The 26073-nt window shown below is 41.8% G+C and overlaps 1 protein-coding gene across 1 annotated transcript in view; it reads left to right on the top strand.

The window, feature by feature from the left end:
- Positions 1–26073, top strand: part of SHLD1 (shieldin complex subunit 1) — a 36697-nt gene extending 10624 nt beyond the window's left edge. The window contains exon 4 of the mRNA XM_042822954.1: positions 25541–26073. Within this exon, the coding sequence (XP_042678888.1) occupies positions 25541–26061 (521 nt within the window). The 3' untranslated portion in view covers positions 26062–26073. The remainder of the gene's footprint in view (positions 1–25540) is intronic.

Genomic DNA, 26073 nt, shown 5'->3' with positions numbered 1-26073 from the left:
TTGAAGCAGAGGAGCTCTAGGAACTATCACCAGTGTTATTGTGGGGCTGGAAGAACGTGGGAAGACCTGTTGCAATGGTACTGATGGAGGGAATATTGGAATATGTGTGGGTGCTGGACAGCCTTTCCTCTTTAGCTTTCTCCTTGGGATACCATTTTAATTACAGTTCATTTCTTCTTTTCCACTGAAGTTACTTTTTTGTGTGCTGAGTTCCTGGACAGCCTTCAATAGCTGCACTTTTTAACAGTGAGAAGTCACTGCTGATCAATGTTTTCATATTGTTTAGATCCAGCAAATGCCCTGCCTCTTGTCTGGGGATATCTGTCTCAGTAAAACTTGGGTTGGGTTTTTCATGCTATCTGAACAGGAATAATAGGAGCCAGATCTCATTGTATGTGTGAGCAGTGGGTGCTCTGTGTTTGAAAAACTGAGTGGCAAAGAAAAGAGTTTACTTTTTCTTCTGCAGAGGCGAAGTATTTTAAGAGAAGCATTGGCACAGTTTCATGTTCACTATGAGTGGGAGAAGGCCTCCCTGGCTGCTTTCACCCTCCAACCCCATTTCACGGGGAAGAAAGACAAAAAAACAACCCAATTAAGATAAGGAGAGATAACAAATTTACTACAAATAGTAAAAGGATGGAAGATAATGACATAAAAAGTGAGCTATGGGGAATAAACAAATGAGAGAGAAGGATTTAGTGACAGTGCTGCTACCATGCTGCCTGGAAGCAAAGAGACCAGTTCACACCTATCACTTGGAGTTGCACAGGGTGTATTGGAGACTCCTGGGAACTGTAGTCTGCCTTTTCTCAGTTTATCTTTTCTTGGAGAGCCAGAACTCATGGTAAGAATAGCTGATACTGCCTGTAGGTAAGGCTCAGGAAATGCAAATGGCAAAGAATGTTCGGAGCTGGCTGTGGAAATGCAGCTTTCCAGCACTAAACAGCTTGCTGCATGATGCTGTGTCCAGGAGTACTGATAAAACCAGGACAAGCATGCTTTGCAGGAAACAATTTGAGTGAAACTCCAATTTTCCTGAACAGCTGGGAAAGAGTAGACACAAAGCTGTCATGAGGCTTGTAAGCTAGGGTACATGTTTTATAATAAAGCACTTCAGTGGTACAATGACAGCAACTGTGAAACAAGCTGGTGTACACATGGAAGCTCCCAGTTGCTTTGGAGTGCAAGAATTGCTGTGCAGCTGAAACTTTTCTACTAAATACTATTTTTAAGTTGAAGAAAAATGAAAATACACACCCTGAATACTTAGGCCAGTGAAATAACTGGCAAAATTGTATGGAAGTGTGACTGTCCCCATTATGCTCACACCTGTTTGTGTGTTCTTGACATCTGTTGGTTATTTTTGTGCGGCTCCCAAGATCTTAGTTCCTTTCTCATTTAGAAAAGCTGCTCTTCACAACTTGGCATTATGGTCTTATTGCAGTGCAGATACTGCAAAAATGACTCAAGACACATACGTGCATTTAGCAGCCAGCAAATGGCAATATGAATGTGATAACCTCATTATGTAAAAATGACATTACCGTTCCATGCTGTCTGCAGATTGTGCTTTGGTCTTCCTGCTTGTCAGGCTGCATTTGCTTAGATGTGGGTGGTAGCGTTCTGTAAAAAAGGCTTAAAAATCCCAATTTAAATCAAGGAGTATGTCTAGTTAGGGCAGAATGATGAGGCAGAGCAAATTGGTTTGGAAAGCCATGTGCCAGCTAGCCAGCACATTTTTCTCATAGCACAGCACTGTGTCACCCAGCTTAGTTTGAGAATTTGAGGTGCAGTGAAGCTGCATCAGCCTGAAATCCAGCTGTGCCCAGGGCAGAGATCCCAGTAATGGTGCTGCACAGCACTCAGTTTTCTCTGAGCTTCATGCAGCACATATTCGTTCATTCACTTCAGGGTGTATCACCCCAAAGTTTTGAGTAACATCTGTTGTTTAGGGGGAGATTTGATGTTCTGATAGTGTAAAGCTTAGGTAGAAAATATGATTCCTCAAATCTCTTCAAAAATTGTTGTCCATCTTTCTTCTCTTAAAGTTGCTGGCTTGCTGGCATTGACTTTCATTTCTGATGTACCCAACTGTACACATCACAGCCTTGCCACTCACACTGCAAAGCTTTGCCTTCTGCTCTACTCCATGGAAAGACAGTGGTTTGCACTGAAGCACGCATTTGAGCGTGTTTCTATATGAGTGTTCCTCCCACTCTGACAGTGCTTTTATGTAATCCATCATAGCTACTGCTGAGATAGCAAACAGCCTCCTGGAGCTGCATAAATAAATAATCAGAGATGTTCTTTTATTACCAATTTGCAAGGATAGCTTATGTAAGTAACATGTGCCAGAGCTGAAATACTGATATCTCTTGAGCTTGTCTGAGTGTCGCTGAGATAAGGTGGTACATGAGCCTGTATGAGTACTTGCACAGCCTAAGCACTGAACTTGTTCGGTAATGAAGGCTCTCTCTCTCCTCATTACTCTGCTAGCAAGGTTGTTTTTTTTTTTTTTTTTTTTTTTGTGATTTGAATCTAAAACTAGAGAGTCTTGCCTTGTAAATTATCTGCCATGTATCCTGTTACACAAAACATCTTGGAGATTTCTCAGCCTTAATTGTTTCTATGAAGTTCAGCCTTTTCTAGGTATCTGTTTAAACAACCGTTTATGCACAGCCCGAATTTCTCCTTTCTCTTTTTCACTGGAAGGCATTCCCTGCACATACCTCTATCCTTGAAACCCTTTCTCAGACGTAGAGCACGGCTGTGTGCTAGAAAAATGATCGTTTGTCAGACCTGGAAATTGTAATTGATGCCCAGCAAGAGAAAAGATGATACATCTGCCCTGATTGTCATGGTCTCATATTGCTTCTGAATTCATTCTGTGACTTTGAAGCTTTTTTAGATGCTGCTCTGAATTGGCAATAGAGAAATGCATCTCAGGGAATCCTCAGTGGCTGGCAGCAGGGAGGAGGAGGAAAAAGGGCTGCTGGCGCTGCTGAAATGAGGAGCTGTCATCCTTGCTGTGCTCCCTGGACTCTACTTAATAGGGAGGCCAGACTATGAGAGGATGCAACTTGTTCCAAATTAATTCTGCCACAGGAAATTTGGAGTAAGAGCCAAGCAGAAGGCTGCAGGCAGGGATGCCTCTGTTCCCTGCATGTGAGCAGAGCTTCCAGCAGATTCAGAATCTGGAGCATTGCAGGCGATGTTCTGTAGCTGTGTGAGAAGGTAGGACATAGAGGTGCTACCTGCTCAGCCATACCAGCTTCTGAAATGTCTCTGCTCCCTGTAGTGATGTGTCTGAATCAGTCCCAGGATTGCGGGGATCACTGTGGAGCTGATCCCTGCTTTTTCTGTGTACTTTTTCAGTCCCTGCTTTTGAATTCACACACGGTTCTTGATGTCCCTTTTGCTTCTGCTGTATAACATCTGGCTTGTGCCATGTGGATCAGGTCCAGATGAAATATTCCTAGAGCCTCACAGCACAGGCACCTATCACAAAAATAAATTACGTAAGTGGGGGCAGTCTGGCCCTGGATTTAAACTAGTTGTGTCTGCCTTACTCTAGGCCTCATTTTTTTTTTCCTGTTTCTGTGTTGTACTTAACTGAGCTCGTTGATGTGCAGCTGACAAGGCTGTAGCATAAAAGCACATAAAACAGTGACTCATAACCCTTTAGGAGCAGACTGTGAGTATAAAATACAGCACACTTTCATCATCCACACTATTTTTTTAAACAAAACAATGTAGCCCTGTGACTCAGCATCAATGTGGGTTATAGTGCATGAAGTTTTATCCTGGAGCCGCCTTGCCTCTAATTTCTTCCTTCATTTCCTAAGTTTAATGGCTGCCTTCCCAGTATTGCATACTATAGATTTCACAGTAGCTAAATCCCTTTGCTAGCTCATACAGGCACATGTATATATTTCAATAAAATCTCCACAAACAGATGGAAGGCTGTCAGCCTGTGCATTATTTCTGTGTTTACAATGAGCCTCTCCTCTAAGTCTATATGCAAAGGGTAGCAGGCAGCTGGCTATTCACCGCTATAATAAGCACTGGCAAGCAAATGGCAGCATTTTCCGCTGCTTGCAGTTCTTTTCAGCATGTTGAAGGTTTTCTGGCTGTGCTCTGCTTATGTTCATTTGTGAATGGAGGTAAGTGGTAGTTTGAGTTTTTTCCAGATTGTCCGTGTTTTATGAAGAAAGCACTCCCTGCGGTCTACAGATAGTCTTATTCCAAAAGTTAGTTGAGTTTGTCAAGAAAATAAATCCTTTGTATTTCTACTATCCATAATTGTCCACAGACTATTTTATACAACTCTAATTATATGTTGTGTGGTAGTACTAAAGCCTGTTTTGTACTGCAGGCTGTTCATAGGCTATTGATGCCTTGCAGGACAAAAAAAAAAAAAATTAAATCTTGAAAGACAAATAAAAAAGAACCAGAGAAAATTTAATATAGGAGAACAGATAAGTACAGCATAACATCTGCATTTTGATTCTAGTGGTGTCATAGGGGTATATTTTATGCTGACCATTTTGTATAGAGGAAAAGGTAAGTCCAGAAAATACTAATGATCTAGGGAGGAATCTGAATGTTGTTTCTGCACGGTTTAGGAGATGAGGAAAAGGAAGGGCAGTAAAATCAATATTAAGCACTTTTTTACACAGCAAGTAGGAAGATTACAAAACTCACTGCTACAGGAAATTGAGGTTGAGATCTTAGCAACATTAAAAAAAGGATTATACACTGGCTTGGATAATAAGAATAACCTATGTCAAGCAGTTCTTGCTGACACATTGCAGAGACGTTGAATATATAGGATGGTGTATACAGCTAGTACTAATCACTGCCTAGTTGGAAGTGTTGGGTCCCATGCACATCTCCCTGTTTGCCACGTAGAACAGACCACGTGTGGAAGGGATGTAATGGACTTGGAACACTTGTGATCTGATACTGCCTGGAAACATCTTCCTTACCTCTTTAGAAAGGGCAAGATTTCTGTTGTGCAGATGGTAACAGCTATTATCAATGTGTTAGTGGGCACAACTCTTGCCGTCAGTAGTCTGCACTTGTGAAGTACTTTCTTGGATAACCTGCTCAAAAACAGAAGCAAGAGGGGAACTGATATAGGGGTTGGTTGTTGGTTAACGTTCCAAGTTTAAAAATAAAAAAAATGTTCACAATCACAACTCAAGGAGTTGGAAAGGACCTCTAGAGATCATCTAGTCCAACCTCCTTCTAAAACAAGTTCTCTAGGTTGCACAAGGAAGTGTCCAGGCAGGTTTTGAATATCACTGGAGGAGACCCCACAACCACCCTGGGCAGCCTGTTCCAGTCCTATCACAGTAAAGAAGCTTTTCCTCTTGTTCATGTGGATCATCTTGTGTTTCAGTTTGTGCCTGTTGCCCTTTGTTTTGTTGCTGCAGAGCACTGAAAAGAGTCTGGCTTCATCCACTTGGCTCCCAGTCTTTAGATGTTTATAAGCATTGATGAAATCCCCTCTCAGTCTTCTCCAGGCTGGATAACCCCAGGTCTCTCAGACTTTCCTCATTCAGGAGATGCTCCAGGCCCTCATAATCACTGTAGCCCCCTACTGGCCCTTCTCCAGGAGATCCCTGTCTTTTGAACCGGTGAGCCCAGAATTGGATGCAGCACTCCAGATGTGGCCTCACCAGGGCAGAGTTGAAGGGGAAAATCACCTCTCTCACTCTGCTGGCCACTCCATTTTGAATGCACCCCAGGGTCCCGTTGGCCTTTTTGGCCACCAGGACGCACTTCTGGCTCATGGCCAATCTGTTGGCCACCTGGGCCCCCAGGTCCTCCTCTGCAGAGCTCCTCTCCAGCAGGTCAGCCTGATGTACTGACACATGCAGTTATTCCTCTGTACTTCTCTTGTACAAAGACTGCAGCTAAACATATCATCTTTACTCCTGGTTGTTGCATGGCACAAGTGGGATCTGCTTCAAGGCGTCTTGTAATTTAGGAGTAATTTCTTAAAGAGATGAGCTTTTGGTTGAAATTCTGGATTGAAGCTGAAACTGATTTACAATCTTTCATCTGCGGTCACTGCTAAATTTAACATTGCTCTGCATTGCTTCTTCTCTGGATGTCTAATGAGGCTATTCCTAGGTTAATTTTTCTCCTGATGCTGTTTTAATTAAAATGCAATGAAAGCAGCAGAAGATGCAAAATACAATAACTTGAGAAAATCTGTTTCATGCTGCACCAGTGCTTTGTGATAGGATGTTTGTTATTGCTGCTAATTATTATTTTAGATGAGGCACTTGTCTAATAAATAGCATGTGTGAGTGTGTGAATCATCTGCAGAGCCTGTGGCAGCATTCCAGAGGTGAAGTTAACTCCAGTGGCTGAGTCACTGAATTTGCGCCAGTGGGTTTCGTTCCTGCGTTAGATTAAATGAGAGGAAGTTTCAGTGTTCTTCAGCTTGGCAACCTTGAAACAGAAAGAAAAGTACTTTTGTACTGTTAAGAAATCCTGCATATTAGCCCTCAGCAGTCTACTGTAGCTGTGATTTTTTTTCCTCCTAAAAAAGAGGAAACATTCTTTGCAGAGGATGAAAGCAAAAGTGAGGTTGGAAGCTGGATCTTATATTGAGAATGCAAATGTTGTGCTCTATAATTAACAACTGCAAGATGCATGACTTCAGGAGTAAGTTAAATCATGTGGGGAAAGAGGGTGAACATACGTTGTTGGCAGATGTGATTCTTCACACAGAAAACTGAGTGCTGTTTTTGTCCATGCTGTTCCCACACACATGCACAAAATATTCAGTCACTTCAATTCTTGTCGATTTCTCTTGCATTAACAATGTCTCCCAAAGAGATATTTCTAAACAAGCCTTCCCATTTGATCACAGATTAGTCAAGTGCTGTTTCTTTACACCGTGCTACGAGTTGGTCATAAAACGAGGTTGTGTAAAACCTTATGGTATCTTTTAGACAACAATCCAGCTTTAAAAAATGCATGCGGCTGGTTTTAATACTTTGAAGTTGTAACTTGCATTGTTATTGCTGAAAGTCTTCCCTTTTGCACAGAAGAAAATCACTATGCTGATTCCAGATGCCAATATCTGTCTGTGTTTGTATTGTAGTGTTGCAGGCTGTGTTTTCTCGTACCATAGCAATGTTCCTCCTGCCTCCTTCTATTAAAAAAAATAAAATAGCAAACCAGGTGCATAATCAATGAATATTAAGATGTTATAATTATGAAATAAACAGGAGAGTTAGACAAAGCAGGTTATAATAACAAAAAGAGAATAGATAGGATGCTTACCCATATCCTGGGCTCGCTTATGAAACTCCAGCGGAGTGGATCTCCAGAAGAGATCCTTCCCCACTGCCAGTCAGCTCTTAGATGGGCCTAGGAGAAGTGGAACCAGGCTCCACCCCTTCCAGCAGCACAGGTGAATTGCCTTCAGCTGTGCTCCTCTGGCTGACTCATGGCTCGCCTCAGGTGATCAATCAGAGGTTCAGGCTGTGATTCAGCAGTTCCTGTACACCGGCGTAGCCAGTTCTTACAGGTAAGACATTTCAGAAGGAAATCCCTCTGAAAGGCTCTAGAAGGAGTCTCTGCTATCAGTTCATCTTTTCTAAGCTGTGCTCTGAGAACAGAATTTTCCTTTCCAAGCTGATACTAAACAAATGAGCGGCTGTCCAACAGCCAAATTCTCCTTGCAGCTAAGCTGTAGAAAGGAATATATGGCATTACAGTGAATAACTGCTGTCCACCTGATAAATATCATAATTCTATGTGCCTTAAGATCCTGCACATCTCAGTTCTTGTTTAGTTCTGGAGTAGATATCAGTATGACCAGAGGAATCCTAAGACAATGAGAGAAGACAGAAAGCTTGGTTTGATCCACTAGCCTCAGTGAACAGATGTAATCTGAATCTTTCAGGAGATTTGAAGCCCTGGCAGGGCCCTTTACTTTACTGGCAGGGCCCTTTACTTCTCCTTACCTCTCAAACAGACCTTCCTTATTCTTCTCAGCTGGCATGTTGTTGGCTTGCTGTAGAAATCTGGTTCTGTCCCTTGATTGTTGCATGATTAAGTAAGCAAGCTTCACTCCTGTTTTAAAAGCTATTGTAACTAGTAATGTGTTTGGAGTTTTCCTGTAGTAAAAGGCTTTTTCCTGCTTGGAGTCCAGTCATTCTGAAGTTTTGCATTTGGGAGAGCATATTGCTTTTATTTCTGGCAGTTTGAGCAAGCCTTGGCTTTGATAGTAAGGCTATGATATTGAGAGATACCAAAATGGGGAAGGAAATGGTCAGCCAAGTAGCACCTTCTGGTCTCTGCTTTCTCTTTTGAAGGCTGGAGTATAACTATGGATCTAGGTGTTACTCTGGCTTGCCAGGTATACTGCTACCATTACTGCATGTTATTGCAGAGCAAAAGTTATTAGGCCAGAGCCAAACTATTTCTGGAAGTTAAATGGTATCTAGTGTTATGACTCACCAAGACTTAGTTGCTTCTGTCTCTTCCTACAGCTGTTAATAACCTGAAGAAGAGGTTAAGTCCTCAGTTCTGCATCTATTAGTGCATCATCTACATGGCTATGTTGATTTTACTCTTGTTCTTTTCTATAATACTTTTCACAAAACTGTCTTTGTTTTCCTCTGGGCATGTTTGCAGGAACATCTCTGGTTTCATCAGTGTTCATGTGAATTACTCCCGGAGGCTCAGTATGGTCTTTGAAAAATACTGCTGTCCCAAATGTGCCTTGGTTCATGTTGAATCCTGCTTAAAGGCAAAAAAAAAACAACCACCCACTTAAGACAATGGAGGTGCCGTAAACCATCTGTTGTGTATCAGCTTTATATTGATTCAAAGGGTGCTCTTAGAGCTGGATGATGTGTGCCACCTTGCAGCATACGTGCGTCTGTAGGACAGCATGTAAGTGAGCACTAATCACTTCATTTTGAACAGTGTCAGTCAGTGAATGCCTCCCAAAACCATGCTTCTCAGGGCACATTAGAGAGGACCTGCTGTGGATGGGGTAATTATTGAGTGGATTAATTTGAATAAGTGAAATCTACTGATCTTTTCCTACCTATCCATGGCTCCAAACACAAAATGTGTGGGGAACAAGTGCAGGTGGTGAGCTGTGGGGAGGAGAGCTCAAGCCTTGCCCTAGAGATGACTTTTTCAGCTGATAATGTATTTGAGAATGGTGCTCACACACAGATGATGCTTTTGTTTGTCAAAACTGCAGAAACTATTGTGTGCCCTCCCTTGCCTTGAGCGCAGGCCTTTGCTCCAGAAAGATGGTGGGGACAAACAGGTTTGAAGAGTAGCATTTTATGCAGACTCATTGAGGGGTGCTGTATTTATGAGCTGTTAGCTGGGCATGGGAGAAAAGGGGATGCAATTTTTGGTATTCTACAGGTCTAATAGTCCTTTGCCTTAGATTTAATCAATCTCTCCAAGATCATATCAAGAATAAATATGGACATTTCTGGCTGCGAGTATAGTTGGGAAGCAGTCCAAAGAAGGATTCCTTTGCTTTTCTGGAGACTAATTGTAATTCTGCTCAGTGAGGCTTTTTTCCTTCATAGTCAAGTCCTGTGCAAAGAGAGTATAGCAAGTCTTTTGATGGAGCTGGAGTGCTCCCTGTACCTCAAGGGCTTTGAGTTGCTCATGGATCTGAGCAGTGTCAACTTCAGACAAGAAACTGGGCTGCTCATGTTGTGCATCATAGATACTGGTGAGTGTTGCCCTGCATGAAATGCAGAGCCAAGAGTGCCCCGAGAAGGGGAACACCTTGACAAAGTCAAGATCAGAGTGGCAGCAAAGCCAAGGGAATTAAAGGCACGGGGCTGATGCTGGAGTCACTGATCCACACCTGTAGCATGGTGAGATTGCACCCTTCACTGCTGCTTCAGAGCACAGGGAGAGCTGGACATTGGTGTTACGGCCTGCAGCAGTCTGAAAAGTGGTGTTGGAAAAGCTGCGACAAAGGTGTTGGCGTCTCTTGTAACCATCTTTCAAATCTGTGATTTTATAATGTAACAGAATATTGCTACCTGGATGCTCTGCTCTTTGGGTAACATTGCAAAATGAACAAACAAGTTAGCTGTAAGAGGGTATTTTATTTTAATACATCTTAGCTTGTTTCCAGTAAAAAGAAAAAAAAGTTTAAAATATTCTTTCATATTTTCTCAGTAATCTGTTCATCTGTTCTTTCATCTTTTTAATATTTTTTAAATATTGGAAACTTTTTTTTTTTTTATGAAGGAAATTGTTTTCAGCTAGGGAGCTTTCATTCAACTTCTGTAGCACGTCTCTGTAGCAACAGAAGATCCTGATACTGGGCTGTAATTGAGTTTTGGGTTGTCTGAGCAGAGTTCATCTCAAAACCCAAAATCGAGGCAAAAAAATAATTTGTGCAGATGGTCTTCATAAAACAAAGGCAGATTAAATCTGGAGCTGTCACAGAAATGCTCTTACAGATGCATCTTCTGCAAAGTAATTACCTCTCTTGAGCCTGGTAAGTTAATCAACATCTTCTGTTTGTGTCTGCATTGAAAACAATTAAAAGCTCAACTCCCATATTTTAGGTAAACTTACAGATTCTCTGATTTTTAAGGGTAATTAAATTTGTTTTGATATGTATCACAGTCCACAGTGTTCCTATTGTCCAGCTAGCTGTCTGTAATATAATTTACCTTTAGCCAGGATGTAATTTCTTTCCAATCACCTTTTTTTGCCGTGGGCTGGTTTGTTTTTGTTTGTTTTTTTTTTTTTTTTTTGCTAAAGACTAGAAGGTCCTTTTGTCTCCTTTCATGTAAACTACATTTTAAAACTGTAGGGCTGTACTAACATAAGAGCTGCTGTTTTTTTGCATTTATTTGAAATTTTCTTAAAATTTGTGCTTTGCAATAGGAAGGAAAATTCTGTTAGGAGAAAATAGGTGCCTTGTTTTTTGTAATCTCTGGACATTTGTGTTGGGAGTCTGACCTCTCAGTCATGGGGAGGCACAAGTAGACCCATAGGTGACATGGGGCAGCTGGTGTCCTGCATCTTCTGATGCTGCAGAACATCAGTTGACCAAACAGTGTGAACAGTGCCACAGAGAGGGAGGCTAGAAAGCCAGCAGCTACTGTTGATAAAGTTTGCCTGTTATCCCTATCTCTGTTTGAGTACTTTTAATCTATGAATCTTTTTCAGGTCTATGCTATAGCAGACTGACCTGTTATTTTTTTTTTTTGTTACAAAGGATTATGGTATCTGTGGGATGGAGGGACACTAGAACCATAGGATCCTTAGAGTTGGAAGGGACCTTTAAAGGTTGGCTAGTCCAACTCCCCTGCTATGAACAAGGTTGATCCAGCATCACCTTGAAACTCTCCAGGGACAGGACATCAACCACGTAACTGGGCAACCTGTTCCAGTGCTTCACCACTCTCCCTGTAAAATATTTTCTTTATATCCAGCCTAAATACACCTTCTTTAAGCTTGAACTACCTTCTTTAAGCTTGAGCTCTACGGGCACAGCAGAGCCTTTTCACAGAAAAGTCATAAAATCATAGAATCATAGGATGGTCTGTGTTGGAAGTGACCTTTAAGATCAACTAGTTCCAACCCTCTTGCTTTAGGCAGGGACACCTCCCTCTATACCAAGTATTTGTTTTGTTTTAATTCTCGGTGACCTTTATTATATCTGGACTCAATTCCTTACTCAAGGGCTTCAGCCATTCTTCGTCCCTTTAACACATAAAATATTCTTTCAGATAAAGGAAGCTTTAGATTGTATCTGTTTTGTCACAATTAACCTTGATCAGTAAAAGTGGCCAAAAGGAGATGGAAGAATGTGAAAGTGGATTTGTCTGTAGAGTGGACAAAATGAAGGACTGTTGTGCTGTGATAGGTTTTAATGTTTTGGAGCTGAGGATCCCTTGGATGTCAATTTTATTTTCTGAGAGTTGTCCCGACTTAATTAAATTAATAGAATATGAACCTACTCACTTAATTTGCAAGTTAATGATGTTGTCCATATCCAGGTTATTTTTGCAATCACATAATAGAATCATAGAATCATGAAGGTTGGAAAAGATGACTAAGATAATCTAGTCCAACCATCCTCCTACCATCAGTACTGCCCACTGACCACATCCCTCAGTGCCACGTCTCCGTGTATTTTGAATACCTCCAGGCACTGTGACTCCACCACCTCCATGGGCAGCCTATGCCACTGCTTCACCGCTCTTTTGGAGAGAAGTTTTTCCAATATCCAAACGGAACCTCTTCTGGCACAGCTTAAGGCCATTCCCTTTTGTCCTATTGCTGTTGCATGTAGAAGAGGCCAACCCACACCTCACTACAACTTTCCTTTCAAGCAGCTGTGGAGAGCAATGAGGTCTCCCCTGAGCCTTTTCTTCTGCAGACTGAGCCATTCCAGCTCCCTCAGTGACTCCTCATAAGACTTGAGCTCCAGACCCTTTGCAGTTTCAGTGCTGTCTTTGGCATGCTCCAGGTCCAGTATCTTTGGATATTGGTGTTTTCTGGCCCATTTTTCTGTACCTGTAACTACACCATCTTTAAGAGACAGAAGTGTCCATTCAGTCTGCAGAAGTGCCATTTCTCATGAGGTCAGCAAGGCTCTGAGAGTGGCTTAGGAGAAAAATCAATCTGCTGAGAAAATGTAAGATTAAGGAAGTGGGTTGTCAAGGTGGCAGAATACCAATTCATTACTTTTATCCTTGAATTCCACATGTTGTCTACACTTGAACTGAAATAAGCATTAAGTAGACTTTGAAGAGCAATTTCAAGATAGGCTGAAAATGTTCAATGAAAGCTTTTACTTCAGAATTCCCTGCTTTATTTACAAGTAAAACAGATGTATTTACTACAATTACAGAATCCAATCTGTTTGAATTAGGTTTTCTTTAAGCCATCTAAAACAAAATTATTAAGCTGATCATAAATGCTGGGGATAAAAAAAAAAAAAAAAGCAACACAGAACAACTAAAAGAACATCTCCAACTTGTGTAGTCCAGCTATATTATCTATACTGTCAAATCCCACCTCACCAACCTATCTCAAATCCGAACCAGGAACCTTTAGCTTTGCAGAATCGCCAAGGTTGGAAAAGGCCTTCAAGATCATCCAGTCCAATGGCTTCAGCCCAGCAATCCAGCCTGTCCAGATCCCTCTGCAGGTCCTTGCTACCCCCAGGCCCATCAGCACTTCCAGCCTACTTGGTGTCATCTGCAAACTTACTGAGGGTGTCCCCAGTGCCCATATTATTATGCTCTCTCTTGTACCAGAGCTCAACTGTCAGAAAAAATTCCGGACTGGATGTAAGAAACCAAACACTGTAAAATTTGCAAAAAAAAAAAAAAAAAAAACCAACCACAAAACAAAACCCCAAAAACCCGAAAGAATCCTACATACATAATTCAATTTTATCATTGTCCAATATTTAGGCATTTATTGCTTTAAATATTTGCTTTTTCCTTTCAACTGGTGAAGTGCTACATTAATATGATGTACTGTTTGCATCAGTGTTTGCCAGGAGCACTAGTAAGTGGCTCCCAGAGTGCCAGAAGTAACTAAATATCATCCTGTTGGGGGCTGATTTATATATATCTCTCCCTTTTATTTCAATGTGGACTGATTTCAAAACAGGTTTTCTTTTCAGATTACTTTTTCATGCAAGCTAACAATGTGCAGTTGCTGAAATGTTCAATAAGTAGAGCACTATTTGCAGACGTACCGACCTTCACTTGCTCTTTAGGATGCAGTTGCACGTGGAGACCTGTATTTTCAGTTAGATGACAAAAGAACAATGGAAATTGCTGAATGCCTCAATAACATTGGTTGTTTTACATTTTAAATACAAACCAGATGCCTTTGAGATTCTAATCAATTGACTACAAGTTTACTGCTGTTTCCTCGTATCTGGTTGTCTGCTTTCCCAGACCCATACCTGGGGAACAAATTCTAAGCAAATGTGTTTGTAATTCATCACTCTGCTCTTGTGGACGTCATACAAATGTTCTCTTGTTGCTTGGAAAAAAGTCGAGGTTGTTCTAAAAACAGCTGGTTTTGGCTGTTTTTAAATTCTGCAGATGTTTACGCAAACAAATATCAGATGGGTTTTGAAAAATGCATTGCAGTGTTTGTAGATCCATGCAGCTTTTATGAAGATTAATGTAGCCTTAACACTCCTACTTATTTTAGAAGTGTTGTCTTTTTTCCTACCTTGCTAGTTGAGTAATCATTTTTGAATGAGGCGGCTAAGTTCAGTTAAATAATATCATGGTCTGAGGTTGGTGAAAAACTTTTCCTTGGGTAAAGGAAAATTTGAATTGCCACAATTTGCTCTGGCTTATCTGTCCTTTTATTTACCTTATTTTGCAGGAAATAGTTTTTGTTCACAAGTAGTCATATAAATATTTTCAAGCTGTGTACAGTAATACAAAATCTTTTCTGAACATTGTTGTGTGGCTTAAACGTCTGTGTAGCAAATGTAATGGAAAAATATGTTGTGTTTGCAGTAACTATCACTAACCACAGCTCATCAGTAATTGAAGATGTTACTGAAGAACTGTCTGAGCAAGTGGTTCTCACCAAGCCTCAGGCTCTTGTACAGCCTCTCGGTAGAGCATCCAGCACAGAATTGCTGCTGGCTAGCTAGGCAGTGCTTGATATGGTATAGGGAATGTGGTCTTCCACTTTGGCTTTGAAAAAGATCTGGGCTCTCACTGACCTTCATGGTTTGCCTCCAGTTGTGTGCATGAATAATTCAGTTGAAGTCTTTGGTTTGAGGCTGAAATGAGAGGTTTGAGTGCACACAGATCTGCTTATGGCTAAGAAACCAGCATAAAATGCAGGATTAATAGGCCGTGGAGCCAGCAAAGGGATGCAAACAAACCTGAAGTGTGGAAAAGCTTTTACTGTTTGGCCTCAGAGGACAAAGCTGTTACAGCAGGGGAGCACCAAGCCATTCTCATGACTGGTTGAGAGGACAAGGTGAGAAAATAGGAAAGTTGAATGCTGTATTTTACTGCTGAGTGACTTTTCTCACTTTTCTCCTTTTTAAAGTCAAGTCATACTCCTCTTTTAAAGACTTTCTCCCTTATGGTATGTCTGTCTGGCTTTTAGTCTATTCAGAGGCTTATAGAACCACACAGCCATGCCACTATCTGAGAAGTGAAGCTTGGCAGGTCAGCCAGCCCATTAAGGACCTGAAGATTCACTCCTCATGCACTTCTTACCTTATAAACATTTCCAATTTCAATTTGCGGATGCTTGCAATGCAGAAATTCCTGCAGAAAGCTGATTGATTAAATGGCAAAGCATTTCTATTCAAAACCCAATTTTCTGTGGTTCTGATGAAGAGACTTTTAGAGATTCCCAGCAAGACATGCAGATAATTCAAAAGAAACCCTTGTGCTTCTCATTCTCCATCATTTGTGAACGGCCTGTAAATGTGCCCATCAGTCTAATATTCTCTTTGCTTGTTACTTCAGTATTGCGAAAGGACTCAATGGCTCAGATGTTTATACAGCGTGCTTTTAAACTGGTGAGCCGAAATGCCACAGACTAGTGACAAACAAATACCTCTAAGTTATTAAACTTGTATATCTCACTTGCTTTTCATTGCACTCTGTTGAAATTACATTTTCTGCCTCTTGAAAATTTCTTGATGACTGTTTGATATGTCTGACTCTCTGCTTTCTTCAATATGAGGATGTTTTGTTTAGCCTGTGGGAAGTTCATAGATGGAGATCGGTATCTTGCTTCCGTACGGAAAGAAACTTTTTTGAGTCTTTTTTTTTTTTTTTTTTTTTTTTTTAATAAGAATGATTTTAATCAATATCTGATGTACAAACACTTTCTGGCAGTGCACAAAAAGCAGCCCCACTCCGTGTGACTGGAGCTGGGGACAGGACAGAGCTGCTCTTTCATTGCCCAGGTGTTGTGTGGCTGACTGCATGTCTGCACAGCGTCCTCCATGCACACAGCTGTATCCAGCCTGTGGGGAGGCTGGGAAATGCCTCACTCTGTGTTCAAATCTTTGTCAGAATATCAGTAGATTTCTTTACTTTTGCATGTGCTGTTTGCCTGTGCTTTTTAAGGGTTTTCTTTGTTTGCTTTTCTTCTACATTTATGTTTATAGTAAATGCAAGCCTTGCTATGCTTCTGTGACATACAGCATATTTTCAGGAGCATGATGCAGACAAGAGGCACAGCTTTACAGTCATCTTACTGCAAGTAATTTCCGGAAGCCTAGATCTTTGCCAATGTCCCTCTGTTGTTCTTGTGAAAGTTAGTCCTGACTGGAGGTAGAAAACTTAGATCTGAAGAAAGACAGACTGCACATGTTCATCTATTTCTTTGACATTACAGAGAATAAGTCCAATCTCTGAGCAGCTCTTTGGTATGCCCATATTGATGCTTTCGGCCTTAGAAAAAGACAAAAAAGGAGGACTTCCAAATCTAATAGCCAAAGACACCTGTCTTGTTTCTCTGTTGTACAGTGTGTGTACAATAAGCTGCTACTAAGGAATTAGTAGCATTCAAGTTGTTAAAGGTGACCACACTGTCTTCCAAAGAGCTGAAATCTCTCTGGCTTCTGTGGAACTTGAGAAGAGCATCTGTGTGCTCAAAGCTGCTGAAAATCAATTCACTGATTTGGGATCCTAAATAAGTTGGTAGAAATTTGAACAAAATAACAGATGTAAATGACTGGGGAGGTTGAAGAACTGGGAGGAAGTTATATTTCATTTAGTCTTCACCTTTGTCTGCCATGTTTGACTGAATTTTCCACCTCTGCTGTTTAAGTGCTTTCTGTTCCCCGCAGTACCAGGTTTACATGTGTCCTGTGGTACCCAGGCATCATTTTCATTGCAATGCTCCCCTTTAAGATGGATATTATAATATCATAGAATGTTAGTCTCTTGCTCTCGTAAGTATGTACAAGCAGTATAATTTTAACCACTGTTTAAGAAAGGTGCTTAAAATGATCTTGCTCTGCAATATTTTCTTGGTGTAGAAGCTGTCTGGATAAAAAAAAAAAAAAAAATTGTGATTCTCAAGTTGCTTGCAGTGACAAGAGCTGGGCATATGTGGTTGGAAGGCTCATCTTCTGCTTTATCTGTATGAATAGTATTGTATTCTTGTTTTGTTGTTGTTTTTTTTTCCAGGAAAGCTGTCATGCATGTCACTCTACAATGAAATGCGGAGAGTAGAATTCTTTTTTAAACTGTTGTTGAAATTGGAGCTATTGATCACCAGTGAGAGCCACCTGCTTGTCTTCTCGCCAAAGGCATCAGCTGAAAATTGCTGGTTTGTCTTGAGTGCTGAAAATGTGTGACTGAATGAAAGTATTTCATATATCAATGAGGGATATTGCTTTGGGTTTTGTTTTTAATTCTGGGAGCTATAATGGTACTGTGTTGCCTGGTAAGACTTGTGCTGTAGAGTTGCTTCCTGTCATTGCGAGTGGTCATTATTGGAATGAGAGGCACTTTTCCATTCTTCATTTCATCCCCATCCTCCAGAATGGGTGCTTGCAGCATACAATGTGCTATCTGTTGAGACCTATTCATGTTTCTAGCAGAGGATTTGTTAAAGAATGGGATTTAGTAACTTTTAGATTTTTTTGGTCAGACTTGTGTATGATCGCTAATTGTCATCCAGGTAGATGTTCAAGTTTTCTTTTAATTTAAGCTCTTGACTTCATCAGTTCTGCATGGCAACATCAGCAAGTGCAGAATTTTTCCCTCATTATGCATCTTGCCAGAAACTGGAAGTTTTTTTTCTGCTCATCTTTTACCTTAGATCTGTGAAGAAGTTCTTTTTGTCTCTGCAAGAGATCGCCTTGGATGACTCAGGTTCCCCAGTGAGTTGCTCACCTCCCAGACAAAGAGGAGGGCATAGCAAGCCTTCCTCCCAGTTCTGGAGTTAACTAGCTAGTAACCAGACCCACGGGCTGAATAAGAATTCCTTAGTTCTCAGTTGAGATTCTTTGAAAAATTCTTGTTATGTCAGAAAGCTTAACAGTTCATGAAGGGGTCGTAGAGTCAGCTGGAAAAAGAGAATGGGCAAGACTGCAGTTTCATAATCTCTAGGCAGGAAGAAAATACAAGGAGAAACAACTCCATTTGCTTTAGCTGTGCAGCGTAAGTGAGAAAGGCACCATAACATGCAGATCCTAGTTTTCCTTCATGAAATTCTTGTCGGATTTATGAAATGAAAATAGTGCAAACAGAATTGTTTCTCACCAGAGAGGAAAGTATGATCTTTTTAATAAGAGCTTTCTCCCAGGTCACAGGAAGAAAGGGGTCAAACTGGGCTCCAGTCTCAAATGGTGCAAATCCTCCCCATGGGCAGCATTGGTGTTTTCACAGTGAGGATGAGACTTCACAAGAGAGCATGCTTCTTACTTTCACTTTGGGAGAAGGTGGAGGCTTGGTTTAAGGATGTTCCTGTTGCATCTTGGCTGTCAAAGATTGAAAACCCACTGGGATATTTTGCTATGGCTAAGGAGAGACTGATCTAGCACAGCATTGCTGTATCCGTGCCTGTGAACATGCTCTGCTAATGCCTAATTGGAATCTGAGCAATTAGTTTAAGAAGCCTTGTCAGAGTTTCTTCTTGGAAATTGGTGCCTTTGGTATTACATATACAAGGTGAGTTTTGTTGTCATTTCTCAAGACTACGTATGGAGTAGGAAAGCAGCAGACAGCTGCAGTTTTAATAAAGCCCTCGATCCCCTCATCTGCAGGATAACAACTTCAGAAGTTTTCAGCTGCCTATTTCTGCTCCAGAGAAGGTTATTGTTGGTAGTAGAATCTTTAACCTTAGATCTTAAGGAGCTGTGTTTAATCACAACTTGACACATCTAGGATATTCTTGGATTTTTTACTGGCTGCAGAACCACTCTAAATAACTTAAATGAGAAGCTCTTTCCAACTTTGCTATTTCTAATTTTAGAACTTAGAGCAACCTGTTCACAGGCAGTTGCATCCAATGCCCGCTGCTGAGGATAAGTCCACACAAGGCTCTTTCTGGGGCACAGCTGTATGTGAAGGTATTTATGGCGTTGCTGCTGCTTCTGCCCATCCTTACTGCCCTGGACCATGGTGTTTGGTTGCTTAGGAACAGATTTGTGAGATGACAGCTGTGCCGATGTCTTGGCTTTCAGAAAATAAGGGGTGTTAATCAATTCATACTGTAGCTGACTAGCTCAGTGGTTTATTAAATCCAGAGTGTCTAACTAGTGCTTCCTCTGAAAGATTTTGTTTACCTTTTTGTTTAGCTGAGGTTTCCAGCTGTCTTCAAAGCACGGTGCAGCAGGCATCAACTGTGAGCTTTCAGAGCAGGATAGAGCTTAATACCAAGTGTGACATTTGGAAGAGTGTCTAGGGAGATGAGCTATGCCTGCTTATTGCATTTCAGGAGCACTTTACCATTTGCCAGGCTTTTTCTTGAATTTCAAATTCCTGGGGGAGTTAGAAGGGGAAGGGTTTATGCTTCCCCAGAATAGCTGCGTATGCCTTTTCCCCGCACAAATTAAAGATCCCCCACTTCTCCCCCTAGCTTTTTACACAAGCGTGTAGCATGCAGAAGAGCAGGGCAGAGCCTGACTCAGTACTGGGCTATGACCAATGCTACTCCTCCATCATTGCTTCCTCTTTCTGCTCCATACCCCTGATTCCTCTGGCTTCTTCCTTCCGTTCTTGCTGCTGCTCACCTTATCCAGGTCTCCTGACAGAGCAGCCAGCATTTGTTCAGCTCCTTAGCATCAGACACAGCAACATGTGCCTGTCTCCTGGGCTGGTGGATGAACAAAATAGCTGATTGTGTCACGTGTAAAGCAGAACCTCAAAGATAATTGCCTTGTGAGCTGTGGCCTGTTGCACAGTGTGGCATGGGAAGGCTGGGTTTTGTATCATCAGGAAGATGGCAAAGTAGCAAGGTTTATAATATTCTTATTTTCACTTTTAGTTCATGATTTAAATACCCACAAGGAGCAAATTTACTCTTCTTAAAATGATATATTTTTTAATTATAATGTCATTGAAAAATTCAATTTTGCCTGTGCTTTAATTGCTGGAAGGTTTTTCAAACAATGATACAGAAGGAAAGCAGCTGTTTTTGGTAAGGCAGGGGTGAGTGCAGAGAAACTGTAAACTCTGCAGTAATTTTTTAGTACTGTACTCGAAAGGCTTTAGGATCTGTTTGCTACTGAAACTGTGATAGGTGTTTGTATGGCAGCTAATAAAAAGGGCTTCAGGTTAGCTTTTTGATGCTTTTCCAACTGAAATGTTAGTAATGGGAATCATATGAAATACAATGCAAATACAAACATATTCCAGTTCATAGGGTCACAGAATCATAGGAAGGGACCTCTAGAGACCATTGAGTCCAGACCCTGCTACAGCAGGTTCCCTACAGCAAGTTGCTCAGGGAAGTATCCAGCTGAGTTTTGGATATTTCCAGAGAAGGAGACTCCATGGCCTCTCTGGGCAGCCTGTCCCAGTGCTCTGTCACTCTCGAAGTGAAGATTTTTTTCCTCATGTTCATGTGGAACTTCTTGTGTTCCAGTTTGTGCCTATTGTGTTCAATGTAAAGGGATGCAGTCAGCAGTTCACATGTGGGTTTTTAACAGTTGTAATCAGTAGAGATTTTATTAATACAAGTCAGGACAATAGGATTTGGTACCAAAAAGTCTAGCTGCCCAGCTAAGTGCTCTCACATGGGATTACCAGCAAGCCAAGATGCTATGTGAGACTGACGTATAATGTGATCTACTAAATTCTCCCTATTTTTTTTTTTTCTTTCTTCTTAGAGCAGAAAGGAATTGCATTACCTCACTTCCACTGGAAATCAACTGGGGTTGGGGGGCAGGGGAAAAAGTGTTTTTTCCATGAGCTGTCTCAAATGCTCACCGCATGTATTTTTAAGGTGCATGATCTCGTAGGTAGTTCTGCAGCAAGGTGAGAACTGTTCTTGCTGCCTGTGCTGATAGCTGCATCCCCCACGCTATGTGGTTTGGCACAGGTTTGCTGCCATGTGGGAGCTCTGTTCAAGCCCAAGCTGTGTTGCCTCTGCCTGAGCTTTCCCATGCGTATGCCCATGTCTGATGGAGAGGCAAGAAGTGATAAGAGGGCTGTACCAGCTCTCTGGCATGGCACGTATGTCCAGGTTTGGTGATTGTCTTAGGAGGGCAGGAAGGTCTTCCTCTCTGAGGAAAAGTTTGGGAGTGTCAATTAATTTTCTGCTGCATGGAGCCAAGAGGCAGGATCTGAGGTCTCTTGCAGGTCTTCAAATTGGCATCAAATCATAGTGATGCATCAGGCCAGGCAGCATTTTGAGCTCTGACGTGGGAGTCCACAGCTGGAATTTGTCTTCCCACCTAGGACACATCTCCTTCTTCTGCTTTTCAGCTACTCTGGAAAAAAGCTGTATTTCAGTTATGCTCAGCCCCATGTGCTCCCAGGCAGAACAGGCAAAGTAGTGATGACTACTGAATTAGTCCCACCCAATGAAAGGTTTTATCTCTATACAGCTCTCTTTTGTGTTTTTCCTTTCTACTGTCGCATTGCTCAGTTCTGTGGTAATTGTTGCTCAAGGACATTTGCTCAATTGAGCTGATTCTCATGGTCTTTTCTGGCCTTCAGAGCACACAGGATGGCTGTAGCGGGAAGCAGACTTTTTCTCAGCGTACCATCGCATAGTTGGATGCCCAAGTAACCTGTCTCTGTGGTTTGCAGTCCCATCGATGACTTTACAATGTAGAGATGTGCTCTAGCATCACCTAACTGATGTCTAGTTGAATTTCAGTCACCATTGTGAACATAAGGGAGATTTGTGTCATTAGCTTAGTTCTGTTCAAATAAATGATTCACACTTCCTAATCCTCTAGTTTTCTTGATACTTATTTAGGGTGGTACAACAGAGGCAATAAGGAGAGGAACGGCCCTTGATTCAAGTTATCCATTCTGTTTGACCAGTCAAATTGCTAAAAGATCAAGGGCTTGAGCTTCAGGAGGAAAAACAACACAAACCCAGCCCCAGTAGCATAGCAGCCCTCTGCATTTGGAGATGGGGCTTTCCGTCTTTGTTGAACATGACTCCTGCAGTAACACCTGAGAGTATCAGAGCATCTTTAAGGGTGGGTATGGGTTTGGTGTTGGTTTCGGTGGGCTTGGGCTCCATTCTGCATACAGCTGCCAGAAGTGAGTCATTCCTAAGCCATGGGATAAACAGTTCCTGCCCTAAAACAAGTGATATAATTGCCATTTTCATAGCATTTATGTGAAATTCTGTGACAAACGTTCTAGTTTGGCTCTCACCTACTCAGATCTACAGCCTGTATCTTCCAGGCCTGACAATAGGATGGGCCTTTGTGCACTTGGCTGGAAAGGAGCCCAGGTGTGCACAGTGGATAATCTGGGGATTGGGCAGGAGGCATGGACAAATCCAACTGCAGGCATAACTCAGGAATAAACAGCTGCTTCTGTCTAGCTAAGGCCCTGAAAGGGACGGAGGCAGGCATCATGGCAGCACCAGCTCTGAGAAGCCCCAAGCACCTGCAGGGATTGCTGCCCACCTCAGTGGGGAAATCTTCACTATGAAGCCAGCAGTGTGGGAGCTCTGCTGTTTAAGGGATGTCTTATTTTATAAATGTGCTAGAACACAGACAAACAGCTGCATGAGCCGTTTTTGTGGAAGTGCAAATAATAATATTGCAGAGCTGTTGTATCCTTGGAAATGGTCCAAGTCCAAAGCAGGATTTGGTTGTGTGCTTCTGGCGGTAAGGTTATGTGCTTGTACCAGATGGAGACTTTAAATTTTCATCAGCAGGTCTATAAACACAAAGAATATCCTTTTATCAGCCCCCGGGCCTCGTGCTAATAAGCTGCAAGTGCTGATCTTCAATTCGTGTGGAGTGGGGGCACAAATGAAATAATATACATTCTTCCTGATGATTATCCATCGTGTGAAAATGAAATCAAGACATGAGTAATGATCTGTTTGTTTATTTACTTCTCCATCTCCTTTTAACACCTTTTTGATACTACCAGTGATTAAAAATTGTTAATTATTTGAGGCATATTCTCTCGCGATGAAACTCTGTTGACTACTTGCAGATATTGGGCCAAGCCAACACAAAGATGTGTTAAGTTTGCTACAGAAGGATGAGCAGAGAGGTATAAGCTTTGCAGCAATGCTGCTGAATGTCATCAGAAAATCCCAGCTTTCTTAGTGGATGCAGAAGTGTGGAGGATTGATCAGTAGAATGCTCCCTTTGTCTTGTGCAGTGGGGCACTCCTGTGTGCTGTACGTGTGTCCTAGCTGAGAAGCTCTGTCTGGACCTAGCAGGCATCCAGCTACTGGTATTGTGCCCCATGGTTCATAAATATTTCAGGACATTTGTGTGTTGGAACAGCAGCATCAGCTCTTCAAGGTGTGTTGAGGAGGGACTCTTCCCTGACCAGTCTCTTCTAGGTGGGGGAAATGTGCAACGTATCCATAAAGATCAGTCTCTGGACGTAGTTTGAGATGGTACCAGGAAATTGTCAGGAGAGCTCAGGCAAGATGCAACTTTATGGATTTTAGATTGGTAAATTCTACATCTGTGTTTTCATGTCTTGCTTGAAGAAGACTTCACTGGAAGTGTAATTTACTGAAAATAGGGCCTACTGTGGGAAAACATACTTATGTAGATTTGAATCAGTAAATGAAAGAAAACTTTATTCCTAATAATATAATTCATTATTTTCTGACTAATCAAATCCCAGAGTACGCCCCTGAAACATATAGTCCTCACTTCTTTGATGATTGTATGGACTGTGCTTCATTAGAGGACAGTAGCTAAATATCGCTCCTGCTCATTTATAATTACAGAGAAAGCCAGAACAGAATTGCAAAGATCTTCCTCAATACCATGAAGCCAACAGGATTTCACTTTCCCTGGATCGTGCAGTAGGATTGAGATATGTAGCTGGAGGCAGCTACTGCTATTTTACAAAATATAAGAGCAAGCTGAGCATAAGAAGTAGCAAGAAGACAGCATGGCACAGTAGTTTGCAATTGCAACTGGAGCCTGAGCAAAAGTGAAACTTGATTGAATTATAGGAGATGCATGAGTTTTCAGTCCTAACTTAACGTAGGCAATCAAGGCTGAGAGATTGAGGCAAAATAGACCTGTACTCTTTGATTATCTCTGATTTGCTACTCTGATGGCATATATTCATGTTAAGAGGAGGCCACTAAGCTTGTCTTTGTACTGCACTGGCAATAATATTGCAAGAGAGGTTCTTAAAACAGCAGAATCAGACAAAGCGAAAGGAAAGATCAAATAAAGTAGGGGGAGGGAGAAAGCAGCAACATACAGTATGGTTGCACAGACATCTTAATTTCATTTTAATTAATCTGACCACTCAGAAAGGGAGGAAAGCTCTTTGTATACAAGATGATATGTGAGGTAAGGAGCAGCCTTCTTCCATAGCACTGAGATTTCCTTTGACTAGCGTCTCTTAATGAAATGAAGGGCTGCGCTCTGCTTCGTATTTCACAGAATTAGGGAAGATCAAGCAGTGTGCTGATCCTCTGCATCTTGCTTATGAAACCTGCAGGTGATGGATATGCAACCTCTGTAAAATTTTCCTGTTGGTGACTCAAGTGCTTGGCAAACAGGCTGGTGAGGCAGGCTCGAGGATGAGGTTGTGGTTAGAGAGACTGCCTAGGTAGCAGAGCTGAAATCCATATCCCTTTAGGGAGGCCTGTTACACTAGAAGCTGAATGTGGCTTCTGATCATTCTGGTCATGCCACTGCCAAGTGTCTTTATGCTGCTGGTGTATTAATTATGATTGGTATCCCCCCTGCATTGCACTGGGGCAAAAGAGAACCAGAGCTCTGACTGTTATTTAGAAATGTGGGCCAGCAAAGGAAGAGGAGAAGAGCTAAACAAGAGTGAGTCCTTGGCTTTTACTGGGAGAACTCCTTCAGAATGTGGGAAGAGTGACTAGTGTAGCTGGGCTATGAATGTGAAATTTCAGGGGAACACACAAGGTCTTCCTTTATTGATCTCCTTCCCAAACTCTGTGTGGTCACCATTACAGTGTTGGCTTGGAGGCTGTAGGCTCAAAAATGGAGCAAAGAACTATGAAAAGGAAGGGATTAAAAAGAGAACAGAAGAAAGAAAAAAAAGAAAGACAAAAGTATTCCAGCTGCAAACTTGACTTTCATGTAGGCCAATAGTTGTCTTTAACAGCAGCAGGTCCCAATTTCAACCTCTTTGAGAGGAACGTAGAGGCGCGTACCATCCAGTGACTGCAGAGGGATGAAACCGGGACATTTATGAGATCCCCCAATACAAGATTCATAATTAGCAGTCTATGCAGCAAGCCCTTCTAGCATGCAGCCATGTACTTTGCTAGCTCCAGTACAGAGCCTGTTTGCCAGACTGCGTTGAGGGAGGAGAAAAAAAAGGTTTTGCCACAGGGGTGACCTGGTGACTAATGAGTTTCATTGATCTTGTTCTTGCAGGAGACAGCAATCTACCCTCTACAGTTCCTGCAGACTTTTCTGCTGGAGGCTCTGAGAAAGCAAATGTGAGATGTTATCCAGAAGCCAGGATGTGTGAGCACACTGAACCTAATGATGCTGCTCTCTCAAGTATGCATGAACACAATAGTATGGAAGATGCAAGCATCAGGAAATCTCTCGATAGCTTTTACAAAACATACTGCAAGAAACAGCCAGACAGCATGGATCCCACCTATGAGGCTGCATCACAATGTCTTTTGAAGAAGATTTCAGAGCTAGCAGACCGGGATGGTACCAAATATGCATTGCGTTGCCTGCAGTTGGCCCAGCTGGTCTTGAACAGAGACGGATGTGAGATCTTTCCAAACCACCCCACTACTGCATGTTTTTCCAAGCCTGCTGAGGGAGAAGTCATGGTAGAGGACAGAAAGAGAACACCTGGACTATCAGATGACGTCCTGCAATTCCTCTTCAAACAAACACAGATGGAATGTAGCCCTGATGTGCTGCATGAGAAGTGATCAAAATGCTGG

The sequence above is a fragment of the Centrocercus urophasianus genome, unplaced genomic scaffold, assembly GCF_019232065.1.
Source record: "Centrocercus urophasianus isolate 14NV4802_14NV808 unplaced genomic scaffold, USGS_Curo_1.0 seq_10, whole genome shotgun sequence".
NCBI classification, from domain to species: domain Eukaryota; kingdom Metazoa; phylum Chordata; class Aves; order Galliformes; family Phasianidae; genus Centrocercus; species Centrocercus urophasianus.
Note: the sequence above shows the minus strand (reverse complement) of the source record. Positions and strands in the feature narration are given on the sequence as shown.